Here is a 24,537-nt window from a genome sequence, read left to right as displayed (position 1 = left end):
TACTCTGAAACAAAGATTACGCTCATTTCATCGGGTCTTTGCTTCCTGAGCCAGAGATGTTTATTTCAGCGTTTATTACAAGATATTTAGTTTCTGTTCACATTTCCTTGTCCTTTGTTTTCTCAGCTGTTTTTCATTAACTCACACCAGTCTCAATCTTTCAACAACAACAAAATAAAAACCTAAGCCTGCGCAATGTTGAACAAATCAGGCAATTTCAGAGACCAGCAAAAAAGGGGCCCGCTTCTAACTATATTAAAAACAAAACCTTGCTACTAAATACTTCATTTATGGCTTTTGTGCTCTAGGAAACAAAGATATATTAATACATTTTGAAATATTACCAAATAAAAACTTGGTCATTTGGTTTTCATTGGTCATTTCATTTTTTCAAATGATTTATTAATAGTCCAACTAATAGGGTCGGTTTCAGAAAAACACGTCATATTTCTTTCCTCCCTAATTTATACACTTTGTCCTTGTCGATCAGCACAAAGCCTGATAAAATGTCCTACAAGATCATGACTTATGGCTTAAAAAAAAATAAAATAAAATATTGTAAGAGAAAGAAGTGCCGTTCTTGCATCTCAAAAATATGATTTTTTTTTTTTTACTATTCATAATTTTAAGCTATTGCTTTCTCTAATGAACAGATTTAACCTGCCCAGTGAACACTTAAAATGAAAACACAATACCATATCTTAGTGCAAACAGCATTTCTGGATGTTAAAATTTATTTTTTGATGCCAAAAATACTTCATGACCTGAGATGAAAAAAGAAAATTCTAATTTGCACAAACAATAATCAACCTCCTCTATGTTATTCCTTAAACATACAACCCATTATTAAATTGCTAATTGACATATCTAACTGAAAAAGTTCAGCCTGAATCACACAATAAAGTTTAAGAGAGTGTCATCAAACACGTCTCTTAATTCCCTGGTCCTGTTCATTCAAACAAACTAAATTTGTTTGCATTCATATTGATCAACACATACAAATATCATCTTAAAAACATTTGATTTCTTAATTTCCCTCTGCATGATCCCATTCTGTTTGGTCTCATTTTGTGATGCGTGTGTCTGGTCATGTGACATTAAGTGCCGTACTTTCTTCTGATGTTTGCGTGTCATCCTCGTGTTACCGCAGAAGCACAGTCCAATCTGCCGCCGCGTTGACCGCTGGCTTGCGTAGAGTCAAAACTGCATGTGTAGAGTCAAACTCAAACTCTAACGTCGACTCAGTACCATCTGAAAAAGACAACAAAAAACAATCATTCCATATGTTGTGCAAAATCTTAACTGGTTTTACTTCTGGACCCAAATTTACTTTGGACAAAAGCACCAAAAGTGAACGAAAATGTCCTTAAAAAAAGAATCAAACTGAAAGTTATTTGTATCAACATGAGCTGGATAAACCCAACAACATGTCCATTTGTAAATGCATAAACAGAAGTACGACTGTATAAATGTTTGGTTTCTAAATGCTGTCAGCGGCTAATAATTGTTGACTGAACCATTATCAGTAGTGAATCGGTATTTAAAGAAAGTCATATGTTTTGTAGTTGTTGTGAAGTTGGCTAACTTCTACAAAATGACGTATGCAATTTAAATTCATTGTTTGAGATCTCATTTTATTGATTGCAAGGCACTGGATATTAAAAACAAAAGGATATGGCAAAAGGCAACTTACAGATCAAAAGGAGCAATTTATCATACAAAAAGCAACAATATCAGTGTCATATATTAGACTAGCAACAGTGACACTGACCTGCATTCCTCAGAGTAACAGAGGACGGCTGACTGCCTCCAATGATCACAATCTTCTCTATCCAGGAGCCAGTGGAAAACTGGGAGTCCGGGGACAGATTCCTGACAACACAAGAGATGAGACACAGCATGGCAGAGATGCGTGACTGCACGTTTCTGTCCACAGAGAACTTTTAGTTCCATTTATACATTTCTTAAACGCCAAGAAACGCTGCGAAGGCTGTGACACACCAAGCCGACAGTCGGCCCAGTTTTTCAGCACAAGTCAGACCCAATAGTGGATATTTTGACCGATTAAGCACGTTTAACCGGTTTGTTTTCTGCCGTCGGTGAGTGAGAGAACTCTGGCTGTTCGGTCATCTTACCTGAGCATTTCAATACCTGAATATTTTCATAACGATGGCCGTGTGGAGTGAAGAAAGTGATCAACATGATTCATATTCAAAATGGTAAGCAATCACTGCTTCTGTTTGTACATCCACAGTCCTAGTTCGGGTTTCCTATTTCACATGGCGAATATAGACCATTGAAACCTCCTGATATAGACCGTTATTTGCATACATACATACTAGTTTTCCATTGGCTGTAGTCTGTGCTGTGTGTTGGCCCGGACGCACACAACACAAGCCAACACCACAGTGGGCTGTCATCACTAGTTCTTTGATGTTGGTTTGGTGTCACAGCCTTAAAGAAAAGGACAGCAGACTAACCTGGAGGACAACATGTTGGCAGAGAAAGACAGATGTCTGTGGACAAACTGCTTTGACGTTTCAAAGTCGAAGGTGTGGAAGTCATCGATGTACAGCTCTCCTTCAGCAGAGCCCTGAAGCAGAAGACCGCAGTGAACGTGGAGCACTGATGGACCGATCACAGCTGGTGTTAAGATGCGTTTTGGTCGATCGGATCACAAGTGGACGACACTAAATACTGGTGTAAACGGGGTCTAAAATGTTTTGAGCTTGTCCACTTTCGAACACTTCTAGAGGTCGTGGAAAACACATTAGACCGGATTGCTTTCGTAGTGTAAACGCTCATGTGGTCGAGTGTGTTCAAACAGACACAGAAGACCGTCTACTCTCCGTCTACTGAACTAATGCGTGAACATTATGGGAAGAGCTCTAGCCAGACGGGATTTAATCTCTGTCGGCTGGAGACCCAAGTTTGGTTTGAAGAGGAAAAATGTACCAATCACAATGTTCTCTCAGCATTCCTGATTTCTAACACACACTCACAGTGTTCGGTGTGATCTTGTGGCTGTCAGAGCAGAAACTAAAGCTGATGCTCTCCGTATGTTCTTCTGTCGTCTCAGATTGTGTTCATATGTAAATTGTGAGACTTTATTTTGTCCATTAGACTGAAAGATCTACATTTACCCTCCCATAGACCCTCACCTCGAAGAAATCAGGACAGAAGTGGTTGAAAGTGGACAAAAGAGACACCAGGTGTAAAAGGAAATGTGTCTCCTCGTCTACTTGTGATCCGATCGACCAACACGCATCTTAATACCAGCTGTAAACAGGTTGAAAGATGAAAACAATATCCATGTGTACCGTCACATTCTGTTTGGATTTCACTGCTTCTTCACATACAAACCAGGATACGAGGAATTACCTGAGAACTGAGAGCAACATAGAGACTGTATGGATCATTCTCCATACAGGAGGAGGACCTCCTAACACGGTCTTTCCTGCAGATAATGGACCCTCCTCGCTGGAAAACTGGGATCTGGAACACGAGACAGAGGAAGTGCAGAAGCAACAGATAGAAAGGTAGGACTTAGTTGTTTGATAAAGACCGAAACACAAAGTATAGTTGCAGGAATCGATTATAGAAAACTATCCCTGAAATAAGTCTATAGGAAAACTGTTTGGAATATAAAAATCCATTTGACCTGTCATGGAAAATGTCTAAAAATAAACTGAACCAGTGTGTATTTAGTATCATTCAGATACTACTGTAGTTATAAGTTAATTTTTGTTGTTGTCATTTTTATGTAGTTTAAATATATAATTTTTATTTTATTTTTAATGTCAATATAGTTTTTATTAATTTTTATTTTAGTTTGTTATTTTAGTACATTAAGTTGAATTAAATGAAAATGAAATTGTTGCCTTGGCAACTAACTATTTTATTTAAAGCAACAACGTTTTTTATAGTTTCAGTTAACTATAATAACCCTGATCTGAACCAACCCTGATTGAGCAATGTAAAAAAACAAAACAAGAACACTATGTTTTGGCTCCTAATTTATGCAATCTTTACAAACAAATGAAAGGGACAATAACAGAAAAGGTCAGGGCTTACTGAGCTCATAGTGACAGGAATGTAGAGGCTCTGATCCCCATCATGCTTCTGGAAAGTGTGAACATCGTACCAGACCTACAAGAGCAACCCAGAGGAAGTGTTTGAGACTTTAGAGAGACTTAGGGTGTGTTCACACTTGTTCAGTTCGCTTGGTCCGGACAAAAAAAACCCAAACCATTTAGTCCTGGTCCATTTAACATCGAACCTAAACACACTTACTCACACTAACAGAGCAATCAAACCAGGGTTGTTTTAATCCAACCAAACATGCCAAGTGTGAACACACCCTTAGAGGAAATCAAAATGCATTCAGGGTGTGCCACTCGTTGTTGAGAAATACATTACCTCTCCTTTCCCGGGCAGAAAGGCAGTAACACCACTAGCGCCCTCATCGGTAACAGGGCGCACCAGTAAATCCTTCCCTATGAAAAGAAATAAACCCGTGTTAGCCTTCTCTGCCACAACAGTTATTTGGGATAATCATAATTCATGTTTAAAAACTCACCAATCAAGTACTCATCCTCAATTGAGAAAGTGGCTACGTCGTCAGGATACTCTACCCATAAAGGTCTATGAAAAGATTGAGTCAATCAGTGATATGATCCCTTATATAACATCATTTGCAAATTGCAGTTTGTTTTTAAAACCTTATACTACATTTGGTGTTTTCAGTGTTGACTAATCTAAACACCTCTGATTGGCCATTGCATTCATGAGCTCAACCGAAATGTGTGTGATAAAAGCACAACTCTGCAAAACAATGTGTCAAAAGAAATCTGATGCAACAAGAGCAGATCAAAATGTTTCATTCATTTTCGTATTTCACTTAAAAGAAATAGTTCACAATGGGAGTAAATAGTGCCTGAGTTTTTGGCGCAGAAAAAAAAGCGCATCCATTCATCATAAAAGTAATCCATACAGCTCCAGTGGTTTAATAAAAGCAGTTTTGTAAGAAAAATATAAATAAAAAAAATTTAAAACTTGATAAAGTATAATTACTGGCTGCCGACAAAAGCCGTACACGCGTTACCGAGAGAGTCGAGTTCCGGCGGAAGGGTGACCTCTGACCCGACGCATGATGCAGGCGTAAGCTTAGGTCAGGTGAGATTTGACAAACGCAGATGTCACAAATTAGAAGTCTAAATAAGTTTTAAAGAAAAATGTCCTAGGATTTCGATCCAAGAGAAGAGGAGCTACGTAATACGTCGAGTCATACTCGACTGTACGGATCAAAGCATGTACGGCCGTTGCCGGAAGCTAGTGATTTTAATTTAAGTTTTAAATGTGGATATTTTTCTCACTTCACTTCAGAAGGCCTTCATTAACCCCCTGGAGCCGTATGGATTACTTTTATGATGGATGGATGTGCTTTTAATAACTCCCATTGTGTTCGGCTGAAAGAAAGTCATATTCACCTAGGATGGTTTGAGGGCGAGTAAATTATGGCAGTGGTTCTCAGTTCCAGTCCTCGTGACCCACTGCTCTGCACATTTTGTATGTCTCCCTTATTTAACACACCTGAACCAGATCATCAGCTCATTAGGAGAGACTCCATGAACTGAACTGAGTGTGTCAGATAAGAGAGACATACAAAATGTGCAGAGCAGTGAGTCACGAGGACTGGAATTGAGAACCACTGAATTATGGGATGATTTTCATTTTTGGGAGAACAATTCCTTTAACCCAGGGGTTCTCAAACTTTAATGGTCACGGCCCCCTTTAAAACTTAAAGAAAAAAATCTGGCACATTCACAATGGCAGCTTGTGATACAATCCTCTGAAGAGGTGCTTTTCTATGGTGAGGAACTTCTATGTCAGGCTTGTTCAGACGGTGACAAGTCAATGATCTGAAGAACGATTCAGTGGAATTGGTGTTCAGTGCCGCTTTATAAAGGCAGAGCGCCAACTGCTATTCACACAACGGCTGTTTTCTGGGGGGTTTCTGCTGATCTCAAGCAACCCACACTTTGAGAACCACTGCTTTAAACGCAAGAGCCGTAATGCGTTTAGTTTAATTGTGCAGGGCATTTTTGCCACCTTATCTGGAAATTGGAGGGCATTTTCACCCCAGGCCCACCATTAATTTTCACCCCTGAGTGTCACTGTGCTGACTCACCTCATAACAGGCTGTCCGGTGAGGTGAGCGTTGTAGAAAAGCTGGTACCAGTAGGGCAGGAGAGCGTATCGCTGACGTACCGCCTCCCGGATGAGGCCGGTGTTCTCTGGGCCGAACAGCCAGGGTTCCCTGCGGGGGGTGTCTATGTGAGCATGTGCACGGAAAAACGGCTGGTAAGCTCCTGCCTGATACCATCGCACCAAAAGCTCAGTGCTGGGATGTTTGAAGAAACCGCCAACGTCGGCTGTGGAACAGAAAGATAAAGGTAAAGCATGTGAGACCAAAAAAAAAAACTATTTGAACTTTACTTTAATGATTTGCAATGATTTCCTGGCGGTAATCTTAAAGTGCTGCTTTATAAATGTAATGCAAATGTAATGTACACTACCGGTCAAAAGTTTAGAATAGTTAAAAAAATGTTAATGTCTTTAAAAGAGTCTCTTCTGCTCACTAAGGCTGCATTTATCTGATCAAAAATACAGTAAAAATTTAAATATTGTGAAATGATCAAAACAGCTGGGGTTTTTTTTTGTTTGTATTTGAATATATTAAAACCTGTGATGTAAAGCTGAATTTTCAGCATCATTACTCCAGTCTTCAGTGTCACATGATCCTTCAGAAATCATTCTAATATGATGATTTGCTGCTTAAAAGAACATTTCTGATTATAATCAATGTAAAATCACTCAATAGTTTGGGCTTAATAAGAAGAAAAAAAAGAAATTAATACTAAAATCAACAATGATGTATTAAAATGATTTATAAAACAGATATCAAATTCAAATAAATGTGGTTCAAAAACCGTTCTATTCAAAGAAACCTTAAAAAAAAAACAGGCAAAAATCATTGTTTAAATTGTCTAATTTAAAACAAATGTATTTGCATTTGTACTGCAAAACAATGAGTACAATTTTTTAAAAATTTACTTAAGAAATTTTATGTTTATTCAACTCTTTCCCCGCCGGTTCTTTTTTTATTTGTCAGCATTTTTAATCATGTTCACAAAATTCTCACAGCCCCCAGAATATTTTTTGTATGAATATTTCTGCTTCATCTTCATCTTCACTTGTTTGTTTGGATCCAGAAACTCTGTACTCTTTCAGAAGACGCGTAATAGCACCCGCAACCATATAACAGTGAAAACATGGATTGCCGGAAAATTCTGTCACTGGCAGAGAAACGGATAATTAACGAGAGATATTAACAAGTTAACTTTTGGCGGCCGTTATCTAAATATGTGTGCAGTTTTGTTTACCCATTGCAAGCACTGTACGTCACTTCTCATTTGCATCAGTGTAGACAGAAGGTCACTAGAGTAACTGCTCACCTCCACAGAAAGAGATGCCCACTAAGCCCAGACTCAAGCACATAGGGATGGACATCTTCAGATGACCCCATTCAGCTGCGTTATCTCCTGTCCACACCGCACCTGAGCCACACACAGAGGAAGAGGAAGTCATCACCAAACACTTCGTTACGAACATGTGAGGATCGCGTCCGAAGTGAAGGCGTCTCTCACCGTAACGCTGAGATCCTGCAAAAAATGCTCGGGTCAGAACGAAAGGTCTCTCCACTCCTCCCGAGCGCTGGATCAGGCCGTCTGCAGTCGCCTTTTGCTGGGAATACACATGTATTGTTAAGAGAAAAAAAGAACCACTTTTCAACACAACAACTGTCTTTTTTGGCTCTTCATTTTCCTTCACTCTATCACACATGCCTTTCGGGTGCGTTCACGTCCTCCTAGAACTGTTATTTACAACTTGTTACAACAAGCTCCGACTTGTACCATCTGACCGTGACAGAGTTGAATGTCACAGGTTGTCATCTTACACCATGGCGCCTTTTAATACAGGGAATGTCTCCTTTTAACGTTTTATTCATATGATTTCTCAGGAGACCAATTATTATTTCTATATAAGTATTGGATTTCACTCCACCTTTGTCAAGTCCGAGTAAAGTCTGATTCCAAAAGGGGCAGAGTCTGAGTCGAGTCCGAGACCAACTAAATATTTCTTTATGTCATTAAGTTAATATCTTACACTTGTTTTAACCTTGTTTTCTGATTTCATGTTTCATTATTAGTATCTTGCTAAGCAAACCACCATGTAACAGAAGTTATGGTTGACTTGACTTCTGAGTGAAACAGCTTTTTGCATGTGAAAAACCACAGGGAGGGCCTTCTCTCCAAGAAACATCAGGTCAGAGCAACCGGTTACACTGATAGCAGGGCAAGATGTCACGTGACAAAATAATAGGTGGGTGTGGCTCTGAGGCTCCTTCTTCTTTGATGTGTAAATCTTCATTGGTTAATTTCTTCTGTTCAGTCAGTCGAGGTCAGACGCAAGTTAAAACATGAACACAATGGAAAGTTGCTTTATAGAAGAAACTGAAGTTGTAATTTTAATTGAAAGCGATACCGACATGTTTACATGTTTAAGACTGTAAAGCTGCTTGACTTTAAGAAAATCTATTGTGCAATATAAATAAATGCTACTTGACGTGACTGGAGAGCTGATGCAAACATCCAGATGATCAGATGCTTTCTTAACTGTGGTTTTCTCACCACTGGTATATCTGCTGTGTGCTTATTTTGTTATTGAGAGGAAAGCGCGTGCAGCACATATTTACATATTCATCTAATTGATGCTCTCAACAGTGTGGGAGGCGTCGGGATGTTTGCTAACAGTGTACCGCCGCAAAAGTATTTATAACTTTTTACCCCCAAGCAAAGAATAAAATAGAACTTTACAGTGAGTATATCAGGGCCTTTATGTGCCTATAGAAAAATGGATGAAAAACACTGGTCTCTCACCACATAGAGGCCATAAAGGTTGTGAACATCTCTGTGCTCCCAGACACCATGAAGAGCATCTTTGTGCATGGTCACCTCAGGCCCATTAAACACCGACGGCTCGTTCATGTCATTCCAGATGTACTGGTTCTCCATGGATCCCTGGACAAAGGCAATTGGGATTTAACAATCTCACAATACTAAAATTACATTTTAAAGTCCCCCGTAGACAATTTAATACCTTTAAACTCATCTTTGATCACCAAAATTACATATTTAAATGTTTTTTTTTCCTTGGGAAAAAAATCCTTCATGCCTTAAAATAGCTTGAATGTAAGTCTACATTCTTGCCTCATTTAGTATACGTGGTTCTATGAATATGCAAATGAACCCCGCCTACTACTCAGCAATGGTGTCGACTTAAGAATTTACACATGGTTTGTCTTAAAGCAAATTAAAAACACCACATAGACATATAAATAACATTAAAAACTTTGTTTTCACACCACAGGGGGACTTTAACAGTAAGAGAGAATCTACAGTCAGGGGTATCAGCTGTTCAGAAACCCCTTACCTCATACTGGTCATAGGCAAACATGCTGGCCCACCAGGCTCTCATCTCAGGGTTCGTGAAGTCAGGATAGCCAGAATTCCCTTCAGCAGAGAAAAAAAGTGTGTTTCAGCACTCAGAAGAGCTTGATTTTAACAGACAGCTGGACAAGTAGCTACACACCTGGCCAGCACCAGCCTTCATAGTCTCCTCCATCTTTGTTCTTGACGTAAAAGCTTTTCGATCGAATCTCATTGTGAATCTTGTAGCCACTGTCCACCCTAATGTGAGGATCCACGATGGCCACCAGCTGAGGAGACAAAATGTCACATGACTTTTGTTAAAGCAAGGGCAACAACGGCAGTTTGAGCTGGGTAATAATATATGTATATATACTAGGGGTGCACGATATACTCGTTTTAGCATCGATATCACGATGTGTCCATTTATACCTGAATACAGTTAGATTTACTTGAAAAACAAAACACTACTTATATCATTTGTACCTTTGTTCTATTTTATTTATTATTGTCAATGCAGATGCACTGCAAAATCACCCCAATCAATCTAAAATGATTCATTCTTTACAAATAGAGCTATTCAAATCATCTGGTGAAATTGTTTTCATAGCACTAATATATATATATATATATATATATATATATATAGATAGATAGATAGATATAGATATATAGATATAGAGTCAGTTATTTCCAATATTGTGCAACCCTAATATATACACAATGATTTTGCTATCGATACAATTCAAAATAAGCAACATTAAATATCAGGATGATTTTCCTAAATATCTGGATGATTTTAGTACACTTTGGAAAACGTAAATTATCAAATAAAGTGCTTTTGCATTACTTGCATTTTTTTTTTTTTTCAGTGTCTTGCAACTTTTCAAAAAAAAAATTTTTAGGGAAAGTCTTGCTTTTATCTTTATATGTGGTTGTTGATTGGATTGTGAAAACATTGCAGAGGTTTAGGACTTCTCAATAAAATACTATATTGAGATATAAATCAAATATATATCAAAAGGCTGGGAAAAAAAAACACCACCACATTTTCATATTTCATTGGTTAGCAGAAGAGACGACTTTCAAAAACATAAAAAAAAGAAAGATTTATTCCAAACTCTTGACCGGTTTTTATTTTGGCTATATTACGCAGGGCATAATTTTTTGTCACACCTTGCGTTTTTTGTCCATCAAGCCCTGCAGCATGTCTTTAGGTTGGGGGAACTTGCTGGGGTCCCAGGTGAAGTAGCGCTTTCCATCTGCATGCTCAATGTCCAGCCAAATGAAGTCATACGGGATGTCGTGCTCATCAAAGCCCTGATCAACAGCCTTTACATCCTCCTGGTCATTATAGTTCCAGCGGCACTGATGGTACGCCAGCGTTGAGAGAGGAGGAAATGACTGAGTCCCTAAGGAACAGAAACGTTTAGGAGGAATGAAAAGCATTCAAAATGCCTTAAAAACAAAGTATAAAGGACATGATACGACTCATAATGCATTCAGAATCTGCATATGATTTTTGCATTCCTGGATCTGTTCAAATCCTGTGAAATTTAATTTAAAAAAAAAAAGATTTATTAATCTAAAACCATATTGTATTTGATTAATAACTTCTCATTAAGTAAATTTGCACAGATTTTTTTTTTTAAACTTTAAATTATACATGACAGCACAATCCAAGACATACATACACACACATATATATATATCCACATATACACACATTTATCAATACTCATGATGTTTGAATATGTAATTTTAGTGAACTGAATTTTCATTTGGGAGAATCCCTATTTTTTATTCTCCTAAATAAATAAAGTATGAATGAGATTTCAGAGCTAAAGACAGTGGGCAAAACTATGCAGAAATCTCTTCAAAATTTCATAGTTTTGAAAAATATTAGGACGTGTAAACAACGACAAAAATAGCATGAAATCAGAATAAAGTGAAAAGTGCGGTGGTGCTTCCTTTCACCGTGTGTTTTTGTACCTGTAAGTGAGGCGTACTGAGTGAAGACGTCGGTAGGTTTTGGTCCAAACATGATAAAGACATCGATGATACCGCTCTCAGATATCCAGCGTACATCCGTCTGAGGAGCTTCACTAGAAACTTGTACGAAGTCCAGCATTTTTCCAAACAGTGTCTGAAAAATGGACACACATTTAAGGGAACGGTGTTAAAACATTTGAACTACGAAATTCACTGACACAGAAAATTTGCTTTTAACACCAAACTAATGTTAAAATCAGAAAATACTGCAATGCTTTCCGATATATTGTGCTTCCCTAATTTGAACATTACGGTTCTTTATTTGCTATTTGCGAACGCTTTTGGTTGACAAGGTTCAGTTTTTCACACTCACCTTTCCTGCAGTATTTGAGCTGATGTCCACCCATGTCTCTGCTGCATTGAGCCAGAAGATGCCCATGGTGCGCTCAGTGTTATGAGATATGAGGACGGGAACTGCCCCGTAAAGGGCCATTGGGTTGTGTAGCTCATACTGAAAAACATCCAAGTTGTACAGCCGATACGGGTCTGACCCACTAAGAAAAGAAAAACACCACAACAATGGGCCAATGAAACACTATTGTCACTGGTTTAGTGCTGAAAATCAATGTTGTCACATAATGTTTCAAATGGTTCTCCATTTAACAATGTTCAATATTCAGGCTAGTTTGTCTTGTTCCTAAATGAAGTATAAGTATGGTTGGTCAGAATATGTTATGCTGGTTTGCTGTGGCCCATTTCTTGAAGGATGTTAGCTTGAGTTTAGTTTGAGCAAAGTCGGGTTCAAGAACATGGATTGGTTGTTAGCGGTGTTAATCACAGTGGTATCTTACGCTACAACGCTAACCGCCTCCAGAGCAGGTTTTATTCTGGGCAAGCCAAAACTGGACCAATTAGCTGACATAAGTCACTTACCTTGTATCTCTCTTGGTCCAAAATAAATTAGTTCACAATGAAAGCAAGCATAGATTATCCAGATTTTGCTGCTTATTATTTATTATATAGTTTTATGTGAATTATATACATTATATCGGTAATGCTTTACACATAAGAAATTATAGTGTGACAATATTCCACTTTTAAATGAATGTATTTCGAACTTTTAAAGTCCCCCTGTGATGAAAATCATGAATTTTAAATGATGTTTATTTGTCTATGTGGTGTTTTTAATATGCCTAGACAAACAGACAAACCAAAAGACGTTTAAATATGTCATTTTGGCGATCAAAGGTGAGTTTTAAGGGATAAAATGATTGACTACAGGGGGACTTAACATTTTTTTAAATGGCTTTTAAACTATTTGAGAATCTATATAAATGAATAAATTCAGTTGATTATATAAATGAATAAATTCAGTTGGCGGATGTAGTACTTCCGAATTTCATTCATACTACCCATATTCATACTATATAGCGCATACTTCAAATTCAAACGTATTCACACGGACAGTACACAATTTTGGATGCAGCGATGACATTTTTCATGACGATACCATTAATTTCAGCAGAAAAGGGAATTGTGCCGACTCTCTCATGAGAAGTGAATTAAACGACCAGGATGGATTTGTCTGGTTTTAAACCAACTCTGAATATCAAAGTTTGTTCAACCAGACTCGTATTGTTCATCTCAGGTTTCTTTACAAGCTTAACCAGCATAACTTCATTTATCAGTCAGCCTGAACAGCTAGATTTGGCTGGTGAACAGCATGGCTATGTGCAAAACCAGTAATAATCACCCTGGATCAGCAACAAAATTCAACCTATGTTTGAATCCACATTAAAACCCCTCCTTTGCTGGTTGAGCTGCTTGTGTGTCCTGCATATCATAACTCACTCTGTGTTTTTCAGTTTGAGCGTGTCGGCGTGTTCGGGAATGCCATAGACGTGTTCCACACCAGGCAGAGAAAAATCTAAACTAATAGATGATGGACCTGAATTCAAATGGAGATATTAAAAAAAAGGTTTAAACAAACAAACTTGACTGAGTTTATCTCACCGACATTCTACTGATCATGTTATAGAATAAAATGGGAAAGATTTCAGTGTACCATTGGGCTTTGAATCACTATGAGATTTAAATGTTTCCTCCCACATGCCCGGTTTATCCTCTTCTTCTTTGATCGGTCCATCCTAAATGAAAAAAAACGGATAGGTTTATATTTTAACACTAATATAAGGAGTCTCTTTAAGAATCAGTTCACTCCAGAATAAAAATTTCCTGATAATTTACTCTCCCCCAAATCATCCAAGATGTTCATGTCTTTCTTCAGTCGAAAAGAAAACGACATTAAATACATTTTTATTTTTCTACTAGAAAATGAGCGATGGTTTGTCTAGATGAGACTCTTATTCCTCGGCTGGATTGTGTCGAGACTTTGAAGCTGCACTGAAACTCACATTTGGACCTTCGACCCGCTGGACCCCATTGAAGTCACTATATGGAGAAAAATCCTGGAATGTTTTCCTCAAAAACCTTATTTTCTTTTCGACTGAAGAAAGACATGAACATCTTGGATGACGTGGGGGTGAGTAAATTATCAGGAAATTTTAATTCTGGTGTGAACAAATCCTTTAATGCAGGTCTTAACACTCAAAAATTAACACACTTTACATTGTCTATGTCTAATAAATCTGCATGTTAAACAGTTCAGTTATTGAAACACACACACACCTCGTCGGATTGCTTCTCCACACTCTCCTGTCCTGTCATTTCCTCCGACTCACTTTTACTGGAAAGTAGACACAGATTCTCTTAATAGGAATACTTACTACAACTATACAAACGTAAATCTTGTAAAGGAGGGTGAACTTTAATAAGTTCTTGAATAAGAGATGCATCAATCCGACTCAATGATAATCAGACCAGTGCAGTACCTGTTCTTGATATCACTTTGCAATTTGATTTTGTTTAAGCACAAATATATGGTGATTCTACAACAAAACAAGCATTTGTTGATTTATGTTTTACCATTTTTGTTTGACTGGCCATTGCTATTAAAGGGATAGTTCACCCAAAAATGGAAATTATGTCATTAATTACTCACCCTTACATATTAAACAATCATAGAAAAGTCTTACGAGTTTGGAACGACATGAGGGCGAGTAATTAATGACAGAATATTAATTTTTGGTTGAACTACCCCTTTAAATGCATGTTAAACAGAGCATGTGTCAACCTGACTTTTCAAATAATCTGGTTCAACCTGAAAAATGTAATAGTGTAGGTGACAACACTATTTAATAATGGTTGTAATAAACTATCTGAGCAATGGTATGAGGAGTGAGTAGCCCCTTTCACACATACAGTCTTTACTGGTAAATCACCGGTACCTTTACCGTTAAGAGATCATGTGTGAACAGGACCAAATTGGTTTTGGCAAGTTACCAGTATGAAAAGTTAATTTCTGATTTAGCTGTATTTTGGTGCTGATGTGTGCATAAGATTGTAAAAAGCCAGAAACACCGTTGCTTGTGTGAACAGCATATTTGTGTATTTACCGGTAAAGTCATTCTGGTTATTTTACAGTAATTTACTGGGAATACTGTGTGAAAGAGGCTAGTGAAACAGTGGGTTGGCTAATTTGCACAATGTAAACAGAAACTGCCTAATTAAAAATTATATTTTGGCATTATATAGTGCATCTTTAAATCTTAATAAAGAAATAAAGAAAAATTGATAACTAATTTCTTCACAAAACATTTTTTTCATCCTTTATAACAAAGGAGGAAATGTTTTTGTTGAGATGCATGTAGTGGGGTTTAAGTGAGAAACATAAATAACATGATAAAAATTATGTTATATATAAGATGAGATTTGAGATTAACATTTGTCAGAAGCAAATAAAAATTTACTTAAATAAATAAAACATTTAAAATGCAAAATACATGTTAAATTGAAACTTTTTTGGTTTAACCAAATACATTTCCATGGTCAGTAAATGTTTAAAGTAAAAATTTTATGATCCACCAACAACTGACAGGTGTGACAAAAAGTACATTTTGAACCCAGCAGTTTATGCTTGTAGATGAAGTCTACAAAATGAATGGCCATTATACTAAAATCAATGGAATCATTGATAACTGGTACACTAAAGATAGCACTATTTTAGGTAGCAAAATTACGATTTCATCTAGAACACACATCTTTTTTAATACTAAATCAAAAGCAAATAGCGTACTATTTGATTAAAGTGTACAACTACAAGCATGATTAATTTGGATTTAATTTACACTACTGTTGACAAAAAAAAAAAATATATAGGGATGCGTGATATATCGGCCACCATATCGGTATCGGCCGATATATGATAATATATAATGTTATTGTTATCGGACCGATAAGAAAATTTGGCTGATATATCAAAGCCGATAAATAATGGATTATTTCCTTCAGCTGAAACACTTCAGATGCGCACCGTTCACCATGATGGCTTTGAATTGCTTCAAAAAGGAAAATACAGTTCAGTGCAGCACATGTCTGTCATATAGGCTATATAAAAATATAATTAGAACATTATAATTGTGTGGTTGGGACATGGCTTTTAATGGTGATATTTTTGTTTTTGTAATCAGGCTCTCAAAATATATCAGTAATCGGCTTTCAAATATAAAGAATTATCGGCCAAAATTTTCATATCAGTGCATTCCTATATAAAAAAAACATTGATAATGTTAATCAAACAATATGTTTAATGAAGTAAAATAAACTATGAAGTAAATCTACGATTTTTTACAGTCAAGAACTGGACAAATGGATGTTACCTAGAGAAAATGCTCTTGAGCGAGTCCCACATGCTACCAACTGTGCTACTTATTTTATGAGAGATACTGCTGAGCGTGACAGAAGAGAGGAAAGTTGAGAAAAAGAGGGGAAGGAAAATAGAATGTGATGAGAATTTCAGTAAAAACATTTACAAACGTATTTCTGAATGAAATATCTGACACATATAAATGATCAGTTTTTATCTAAAAAGATACAAAACCCAATTTTTCAAATTAATGTGTCATTTTAACCTGATGTCAATTTTGCTGTGAAAAAAAAAAAATAGATAAGATCACGATCATAAAACACCACAGTACAATACCAACCCAAATAGTGACTGTATGGACTGCACCAGTATAGTTAAAAAAATTCCATAATGAGTTTTGTTAATAATGTATAAATATTTCAAGACAAACCTACCATGGATCCAAGGTTGTTGGAATATATTTTTGCAGCCATTTTCAAAATGTTCCCGTGCATATGCACATACATACATGATACTGTATTCTTTGTAATTATACATCAATGATGGCTTCTATTTAGCAAATTCACACCTTATTGTAATTGCTGTTTAATTCACATCAGTGGTTGTTGATCACAGAATTTGATTTGGCTCAATACTTTATTGAACTCTTTACTGTTTTTTTTGCAAATTCCCATGAAGAAAATGAATGGGAAAACCAGAAGTAAGGTCACTGAAAAAGTGGACGATCATTGTTGTGCTCTATTGGTCTAAACTGCAGTCCTGCTCAACAAGAGTTAGTGTGTAGCGAGAGAAAGGCAGAAATGAAACGAGAAGCAACAGCAAGAATCAAAGCAGAGCGTGTGGAGAAGTCGTGAGAGATCTTAACCCTCAGATCTTAAAAACAGTGAAACAGTGAACAAAGAAAAGGCTATAGAAATATTCTTTTCATTGCATGCCAGCAGCAGGAAACCCCTTACAAGGATAGTTCACCCCAAAAACATTTACTCAACCTCGTGTCGTTCCAGGCCCGAAGGATTTCTTTCTTCCGCAGAACACAATGTTTCAACAGTTTTTGTCCATACAAAGTAAGTCAGACACTTTTATTGTGTGGACAAAAAAAAAAGATATTTTTCTAAATAAAGAATTTAAAAAATAAAAATTATTTCTTTATTAAGAAATAAGCCATAAGAGTCTGTATGGATATGAGGGTGAGTAAATGACAATTTTCCCCATCCATCCAGAAAATCCTTGTAACTAAAGGCTGGAATACACTCCATGACTTTTAAAATATGAACATCATGCACTTAGAAAAACTGGGCATCACACTAAATCACTCAGGATCACACACTACCAGAGTCATTCTGAACACAAAAACTCACACAGAAACACACACCTATATAAAGTGCCCTTATTATGCTATTTTAAAGGCTCCTAATTGTGTTTCGGAGGTCTCCTACAATAGCTTTATATGAGTCAAAGGTCAAAAAACACTTTCATTTTCTCATAATATACATTATAGCATCACCACTTTTCTCACAGTGTCTGAAACGGTTCGATTAAGGATTCGGTCTCTAAACCCCGCCTTTCTGAGAGCCTGCTCTGCTCTGATTGGTCAGACTGCCAAGTCTATTGTGATTGGTCGACTGCTTACAGCACGTGTCAGAAACTGAATGTCCATTTCCATATCTAAATATTCATCTCCAGATCTTCCTCAACACTTGATACACAGCGATACGAACAGCGAATTTGCGGGCAACCAATGAAGAGCATAGACTGGCATTATGCAAAATTGTTGGCATTATGTAAATTTGTTAAATCACTTCTTTCTTTTAGAAGACAATAACTCCATTTATCTGCACTCTGATCTTTGAAACTTTGCAGACCTTTACTTTCACAAACAGCGATATTACACACTACATGAAAGATAATATCTGAAAAAATATAATAGGGGCACTTTAATGGAATGGAATCATAGTTTGAAGCTAAAAGAGCTTCCACTCCCATCATACACTGCGATTCGTCCAGACTGCAAACTGAGGCAAATCTTAGCATTTGTATTCCAGCCTTAAGTGGTAATTAAGGAAATCGTTGCAACCAGGCCCTGGTGCACCTCAGGAAAATAATGCTTTTAATTTTACAATAAGTATTACTGGATGATAAATTAAGCTTATTATTCTCCCCATATTCTCAATAAAAAACATAATAAATAAAACATTACTGTAAACCAGTCTGGACAATATGGTTTGCTTTAAAAATTCTTATTGTCATGAAAATTATGGCAAGAATCTTAATTAAAAAAAAAAATCTTAATTTCCTTTGTGTAAATAAAAATCTTAGTTTGTCCCTGATTTTGGGGTGAAATTTGACCAATACATTTATTGACAAGTTTTTCTGAGATTGCTCTTATACTAATTTGTCATATTTATATTTAATTCATGTAAAAACTGTTACTGCTGTGCCGTATTGTTCCGTCAAAGTTAAATGCCCGCTGACACCAAGGAAGACAACTAGAACTATAAACATGACTGCCCGATGGCCAGTGTTAACTCCACTCGAGAAAGTTTTAAATCTTGATAATTTAAACATATTTATACATACGGTGATTTAGGTGAAACAATATCGTGCGTTGGTGTGGATGCTAATTTAGTTATCATTACAGTTATATTTCTTGGTGTGAACGGGCCTTGAAGTGAAAACTGTGCACCTATGAGAGTAAGGACTTATCAATACAAAGGGAAGAAAGAAAGAGAAAAAATTATATAATTAATCAGAAATACAGCCCAAGAAAGCAGTGTGAAATATTTTTAGTGTGAAGTATTATTGGTTCAGCATTGTCTATTTTAACAAGCGTCAATATCAGTAATAAACTTCCTGAGTGAGACGCCCTTTCTGCCCGATCTGTGTGTCTGTACTCACGTGTCCTTGCGTGCTCGTAGGTGCTCGAAGGCCAGCAGGCCCCGGGAGTTCAGTGACACGAGCACTTGAGGACCCTCAACGATGTCCAGGCGAAACGGCTGAGCGCTTACGATGAGCCGCCGCTCGTTCCCACCCAGACACAACACCAGACTGTTCTCATCCTGAGACACCACTGACAGCCTGAAGACAGACACAAGACATTCAGCTGTTAATCAGGACTAGAACAACACCGCTCAGTGATGAGAATTCATATAATGGCGGAAAACTGACCCAAATTATAATATGCAAAATGGATCCTTTTCTAGTCAGATAATAAACACACTGGGAAACACAAGAAGCTTTTAGTGGCCGAGAACAACCGTTTTCTATCTGAATATAGTTTAAAACATAAAATAGATCCTTCTAATATGCTGATTTGCTGTTCAAGAAACATTTCTTATTAAAAACATTTCATATTTTTGTGTGAACAGTGATACACAACAATTCGAAAGTTTGGGGTAATTTTTTTAAATAGAAATTAATATTTCTATTCAAACAAAGATGCATTAAATTGATTCAAGTGACTGTAAACACATTTATAAAATATTTAAATTTTAAATGCTGTTCTTTTGAACTTTATATTCATCAAATGCATCACAGTCTCCACAAAAATATTGATAATAATCATAAATGTTTCTTGTGCATCAAATCAGCATATTTGAATGATTTCTGAAGGATCATGTGACACTGAAGACTGGAGTAATGATGCTAAAAATTCAGCTTTGATCTCAGGAATACATTTATTAATTTTAAAATATATTCAAATAGAAAATAGTTCTTTTAAATTGTAATAATATTTGACAATATTACTGCTTTTATTGGATTTTTTTAATCAAATAAATGCAGCTTTGGTGAGCAGAGACTTCTTTCAAAAACATTTTTAAAAATGTTACCAACACCAAACTTTTAAATGGTACTATACTATTATTTATTTTTATTTATAATTTATATTTTGGTGTATAGGCCTATTATTATTACTATTAAATTGTATTAAAAATACAATACACAATACAGCAGTTAATATTATACAAAATTTTTAAAATTAAAATGTAAAAAAATAAAATAAAAATCTAAAACCTTTTCTAGTAAAATCTTACTAAAGCCCTTAAAATCTTACTAAACAAGCCCTTAAAGTGATAGTTCACTTTAAAATGAAAATTCTGTCATCATATACTCACCCTCATGTTGTTTCAAACCTGTATGAATTTCTTTCTTCTGCTGAACAGTACATAGACAGAACATAGTATATATTTTTCCTACTATGGAAGTCAATGGGACCCAGAAACTGTCTGGTTACTGACATTCTTCTAAATATCTTCCTTTCTGTTCAGCAGAAGAAAGAAATTCATACAGGTTTGAAACAACATGAGGGTGAGTATATGATGACAGAATTTTCATTTTAAAGTGAACTATCCCTTTAAGGGCAGCATTATAATTGTGTGCTTGGGATGTAGCTTTTAATGGTGAGACTTTAGCTTTTGTAATCAGGCTTTCAAAATGCATGTAAAAATTTGTCAATTTGTGTCGATGTAAACTACTTAAACACCCGATGTCCTCTGAGCGCCCTCACTGAGAAACACTAAAGTGCACACAGTAAAAGCCGCTCTGATGGCGTGAGTAGACTTACGGTTCAGTAAGGGGATCAGAGATGAGCACATCTGGAACCTCGTAACGGGGCTTAAGTGGTTTGAGTTCATTAATCTTCACCCGAGTCATGTTCCCCTGCAGTCTGTACAGCTCAAGCAACAAGCGAACCTACAAACAAACACAACAGTCTCAATTCTCTCACACTTAGTATGGAGCACAACACAGGGCCGGGCCATATGGCCAAAAATATTATCACAATATTTTTTTCCATATCATACGATATCGATTTTTATCACGGTATTAATTAACCATTGTTGGCAAGGAAATGCTTTCCACATATTTTTAAGATTTTGAGAATGAATGTAAACATGTACATTTGTTTGTTCACAATTAAACTCCACAGAGTAGCTTTTAATTTAGGGGAATCCTTAAAAGATTAAATCGAATCGGATCGTGAAGTGCCTAAAATTTCCCACCCCAAGTTCTACATCTTACAAATGGCATGACATTTTTTGGATCTTTTCTTCCACATCGTAACGTCTATCTGTGAAATGGCTTCTCCAACGGAAGAAATGATATGCATGACTAAATTTAAGAATGAAATAAAAAAATAAGAATGGTCAATAGAGACTTTAAAGGGTAACTCTTGCCGAAATGCAACCTAGGGTCTTTTTGTTAATCTATCCAAGGCGAACGAAAGATACATAGAGTTGGCTTGTGTACACAGAGTTTACTAAAAAGAAAGATTTTGAACAACTCACTGTGTTTCCGTCCGCCAGCATTTTGACAGTCAAAAATAGTCGATCTCCGAATGTGAATGAACTGACTCTGAATTTTAGTATTGCTTCTTATATGAGGATCCTTTTTCAAATACAAGGTCAATATTGATTTTCACTAACGACAAAACAACAAATTATCCATGAATTTATATGGAGCTAAGCTTTAGGAGCTTTCCATCTTTACTCTCCTCCCTGTTACTTTGCATTCAGAGATCGACTACTTTTGACTGTCAAAATGCCGGCGGACACAGAGACAGTGAGTTGTTCAAAATCTTTCTTTTTAGTAAACTCTGTGTACACAAACAATGTTCTCAGTGCTGGAGTTCATGTGTAGAGCCCCTGGTGATACTGAGAGCAAAGTTTCATGTTGTCTCGAGCCTTCTTAGTGTTTTAAAAATAGTGATTTTTGATGCTATCATAGTCGTGCCCCATTCAAAAGGCAATTTGACCGAAAACGAAAATACGGTCAATCTTAAAAGTGGCGTTTCCATTCTAATTATGCTTTTAAATGAAAGTTTGCCTCGGGTAGATTAACAAAAAGATCCTAGGTTGCATTTTGGCGAGAGTTACCCTTTAACCCAAACAACCAACTTTGAGATGAAGTTATCGGTTAACAACTCTGCTTTGGTATATTTCGTGACCTTGTTGTTGTCATTGATGAGCTGCAGGGTGATTCTGGAGTCGCTCAGCTCCAGCGTGTCCAGCAGAGCTCTGTACGGAGACTGGCCAGGCTTCAGCTCCCTCTGACGCCTACAAACATACACACAGAGAAAACATCAGACATGTGACATCTCCGCCTCATTCTGAATGTGGACACAATGTGGATAAGGCAAAACATTGTATCTGATGAAAAGGCTTTGGCAGTAATATTTTCGTGCAAGAATCAATTAGAGACGTCATTGTTTCCTCAGGGGACTGACTCCGCATCGACTGCTGTATATTATGCTCTTTCATGGGAGTCATGCGCCAAGCAACTACCATTGAAAATAAAGCTGCAGGCAGCAATTAACGGGGTTCAAGCGCTTTAAGGCCTTCAAGCACATGCGTATTAGGTTATATTTAGCTAAGCATGCCTGTAACCATCTAGATCAGAGATGGAAAAGATAATTTACAGCCAATACAGGAAATTTACCAAAGAAATGTATGATTTTTAAAGCTTTTTAACACTTATATGTCCTGATTTTCATAAAAGTTTGCGTGCTTCTTTAGAATCATGTCGCATGTGCTCACCTAATTTTGTGAAGTTCTTCGTAAATCAAATTTCTATGCAAAACTAAAGAAAGCCATTTCCATAGCTCACTTCATTGGCCGACGGCTGCCGTGTTTTTCGAGATAGGCGAATATCCTCAGAGCCAACCTCTGGCAAAGACACTGTATGCCATTTTTAAAGTCGATTGGTCCGACTGTAGCGTAGCTATAGCCATATTTGTGTTTTTTATAGCGCCACCAAGAGGCCAGTCGCAGCGTCCTTTTCCATGCGACCACAGATAGAGCCCAACATAGGTGTACCAAGCTGGGTGAAAATATCTCATTACGTTCAAGAGTAATAGCTGTTTAAGTAAAAAGTAGCCGCCCTGGCCACTTCAAACCTTTTGGTAATTGAGACCATTTCCTATAACTATTGACATTCAGACTCCAGAGAATCTTTCTGCACTGGTTTAGTTTGTGGTTTTTCAAAAACATGTTAGAGTCAGTCTTTTTTTCCTTAGAATTGGACTTTATAACTCGCAAGTGTGAGTTTATATCTCACAATTCTGAGAAAAGATGTCAGAATTGCGAGATATAAACTCACAATTGCGAGAAAAAGTCAGAATTGCGAGAAAAAAAAAGTCAGAATTGCAAGGGAAAAAAGTGTTTATAACACGCAATTGCAACTTTATATCACGTAATTCAAAAAAAAAAAAAAAAAGTAGTCAGAATTACGAGATTGTAAACTCGCAATTGTGAGACAAAAAGTCACAATTACCTTTTAAAATGTTTTATTCTGTGGCGGAAACAAGCTTCCATACTTTTGAACTGCTAATGAATAAAGGATAGCTTACACCAGATATTACACTCCTTTGCATCAAAATTCATAATTGTGTGGAAGCAATGATGTTCAGTTTCATTAATAAGTCTTCCTGCAGGGGGCGCATGCTGGCTCAGTGAGTGAAATCTTCTATTGTGTGACATTGTTTTTCTATTAAAATTGAGATGTGCAAACTAAAAAGTTCGACAATCCACGTGTATTAATTTCAAAGATTGATAACAAATATAACAGCAAATGAAAAGGTCCTAGATGATTTTTTCGTCACAGACAAACCACTGTGATTGGTCCATCCTGAGCAGCGCTTAGAAAAGTAACACGCATCACATGAGCACACCGCACAAATCTTTTCAGAAATCCTCTGTTTCATGCTAATTCATCCCGCATATTCAGCTTATATTCAGTGGACTCATCATACTCACTTGCAGAAGGAGCTCTGGTCGCATGTTTTAAAGTTGCTGCGATCCACAGCCTGAGCGCTCAGACACAACAGCAGAATCAGCAACAAACTGAAAGACAATACCATGAGTTCACAAAGGATAAAAAACAGTAACCTGTGCGGACACTGGTGCTAACGCTTTAAAATTATATCAAAATCAGACAAACCCTTTACTGTAGATAAAACGACGATTCATCACTGTACCATGGTACCACAACAGTAACGTTAGTCTTTTGTAAGGAAAGATTTTAGACATAGTGAGGAATAACTCACAAAGACTGAAAAGCGATTTAAGTATTCAAATCACTCGAAAAGTAAAAGGAGCATTTCAAATAGCTGCGTCTTTGATTTTATTTACACATAATCCTATTACCCTGCCAGAGCAATACAATACCTGTCACAGGAAGCCGCCATCTTGCCTCCGTGTGAACTTTGCCCTCCGCGCGCGTCCGTCCAGTCAGTTC

The 24,537-nt window shown here is 36.8% G+C and overlaps 1 protein-coding gene across 4 annotated transcripts; it reads right to left on the bottom strand.

Moving 5' to 3' along the window:
- Positions 1-25: 25 nt before the first annotated feature.
- On the bottom strand, positions 26-24,537 carry ganaba (glucosidase II alpha subunit a). 4 transcript variants are annotated; one of them, XM_084113498.1, is made up of 25 exons: positions 24,468-24,537; positions 24,057-24,143; positions 22,250-22,358; positions 20,870-20,997; positions 19,204-19,383; positions 16,322-16,387; positions 14,232-14,289; positions 13,609-13,690; positions 13,395-13,491; positions 11,917-12,097; positions 11,544-11,697; positions 10,728-10,963; positions 9,715-9,841; positions 9,556-9,635; positions 9,003-9,143; positions 7,710-7,806; positions 7,518-7,619; positions 6,191-6,434; positions 4,580-4,644; positions 4,420-4,496; positions 4,075-4,149; positions 3,382-3,495; positions 2,481-2,593; positions 1,772-1,872; positions 26-1,251 (listed from the first exon to the last, which is right to left on the bottom strand). In XM_084113498.1, exons 1-25 carry the CDS (start codon positions 24,485-24,487, stop codon positions 1,142-1,144), a joined length of 2,844 nt encoding a protein of 947 aa, XP_083969624.1. In that variant the 5' UTR covers positions 24,488-24,537; the 3' UTR covers positions 26-1,141. The 4 variants fall into 4 exon arrangements, with proteins under 4 accessions (XP_083969624.1, XP_083969622.1, XP_083969625.1 ...); XM_084113496.1 differs by having other exon boundaries at positions 24,241-24,500; XM_084113499.1 differs by lacking the exon at positions 16,322-16,387.

Source organism: Abramis brama (assembly GCF_963993115.1).
Source record: "Abramis brama genome assembly, chromosome: 5".
NCBI lineage: Eukaryota > Metazoa > Chordata > Actinopteri > Cypriniformes > Leuciscidae > Abramis > Abramis brama.
The sequence above is the reverse complement of the archived record's forward strand: the minus strand, read 5'-3'. Positions and strand labels throughout refer to the sequence as shown.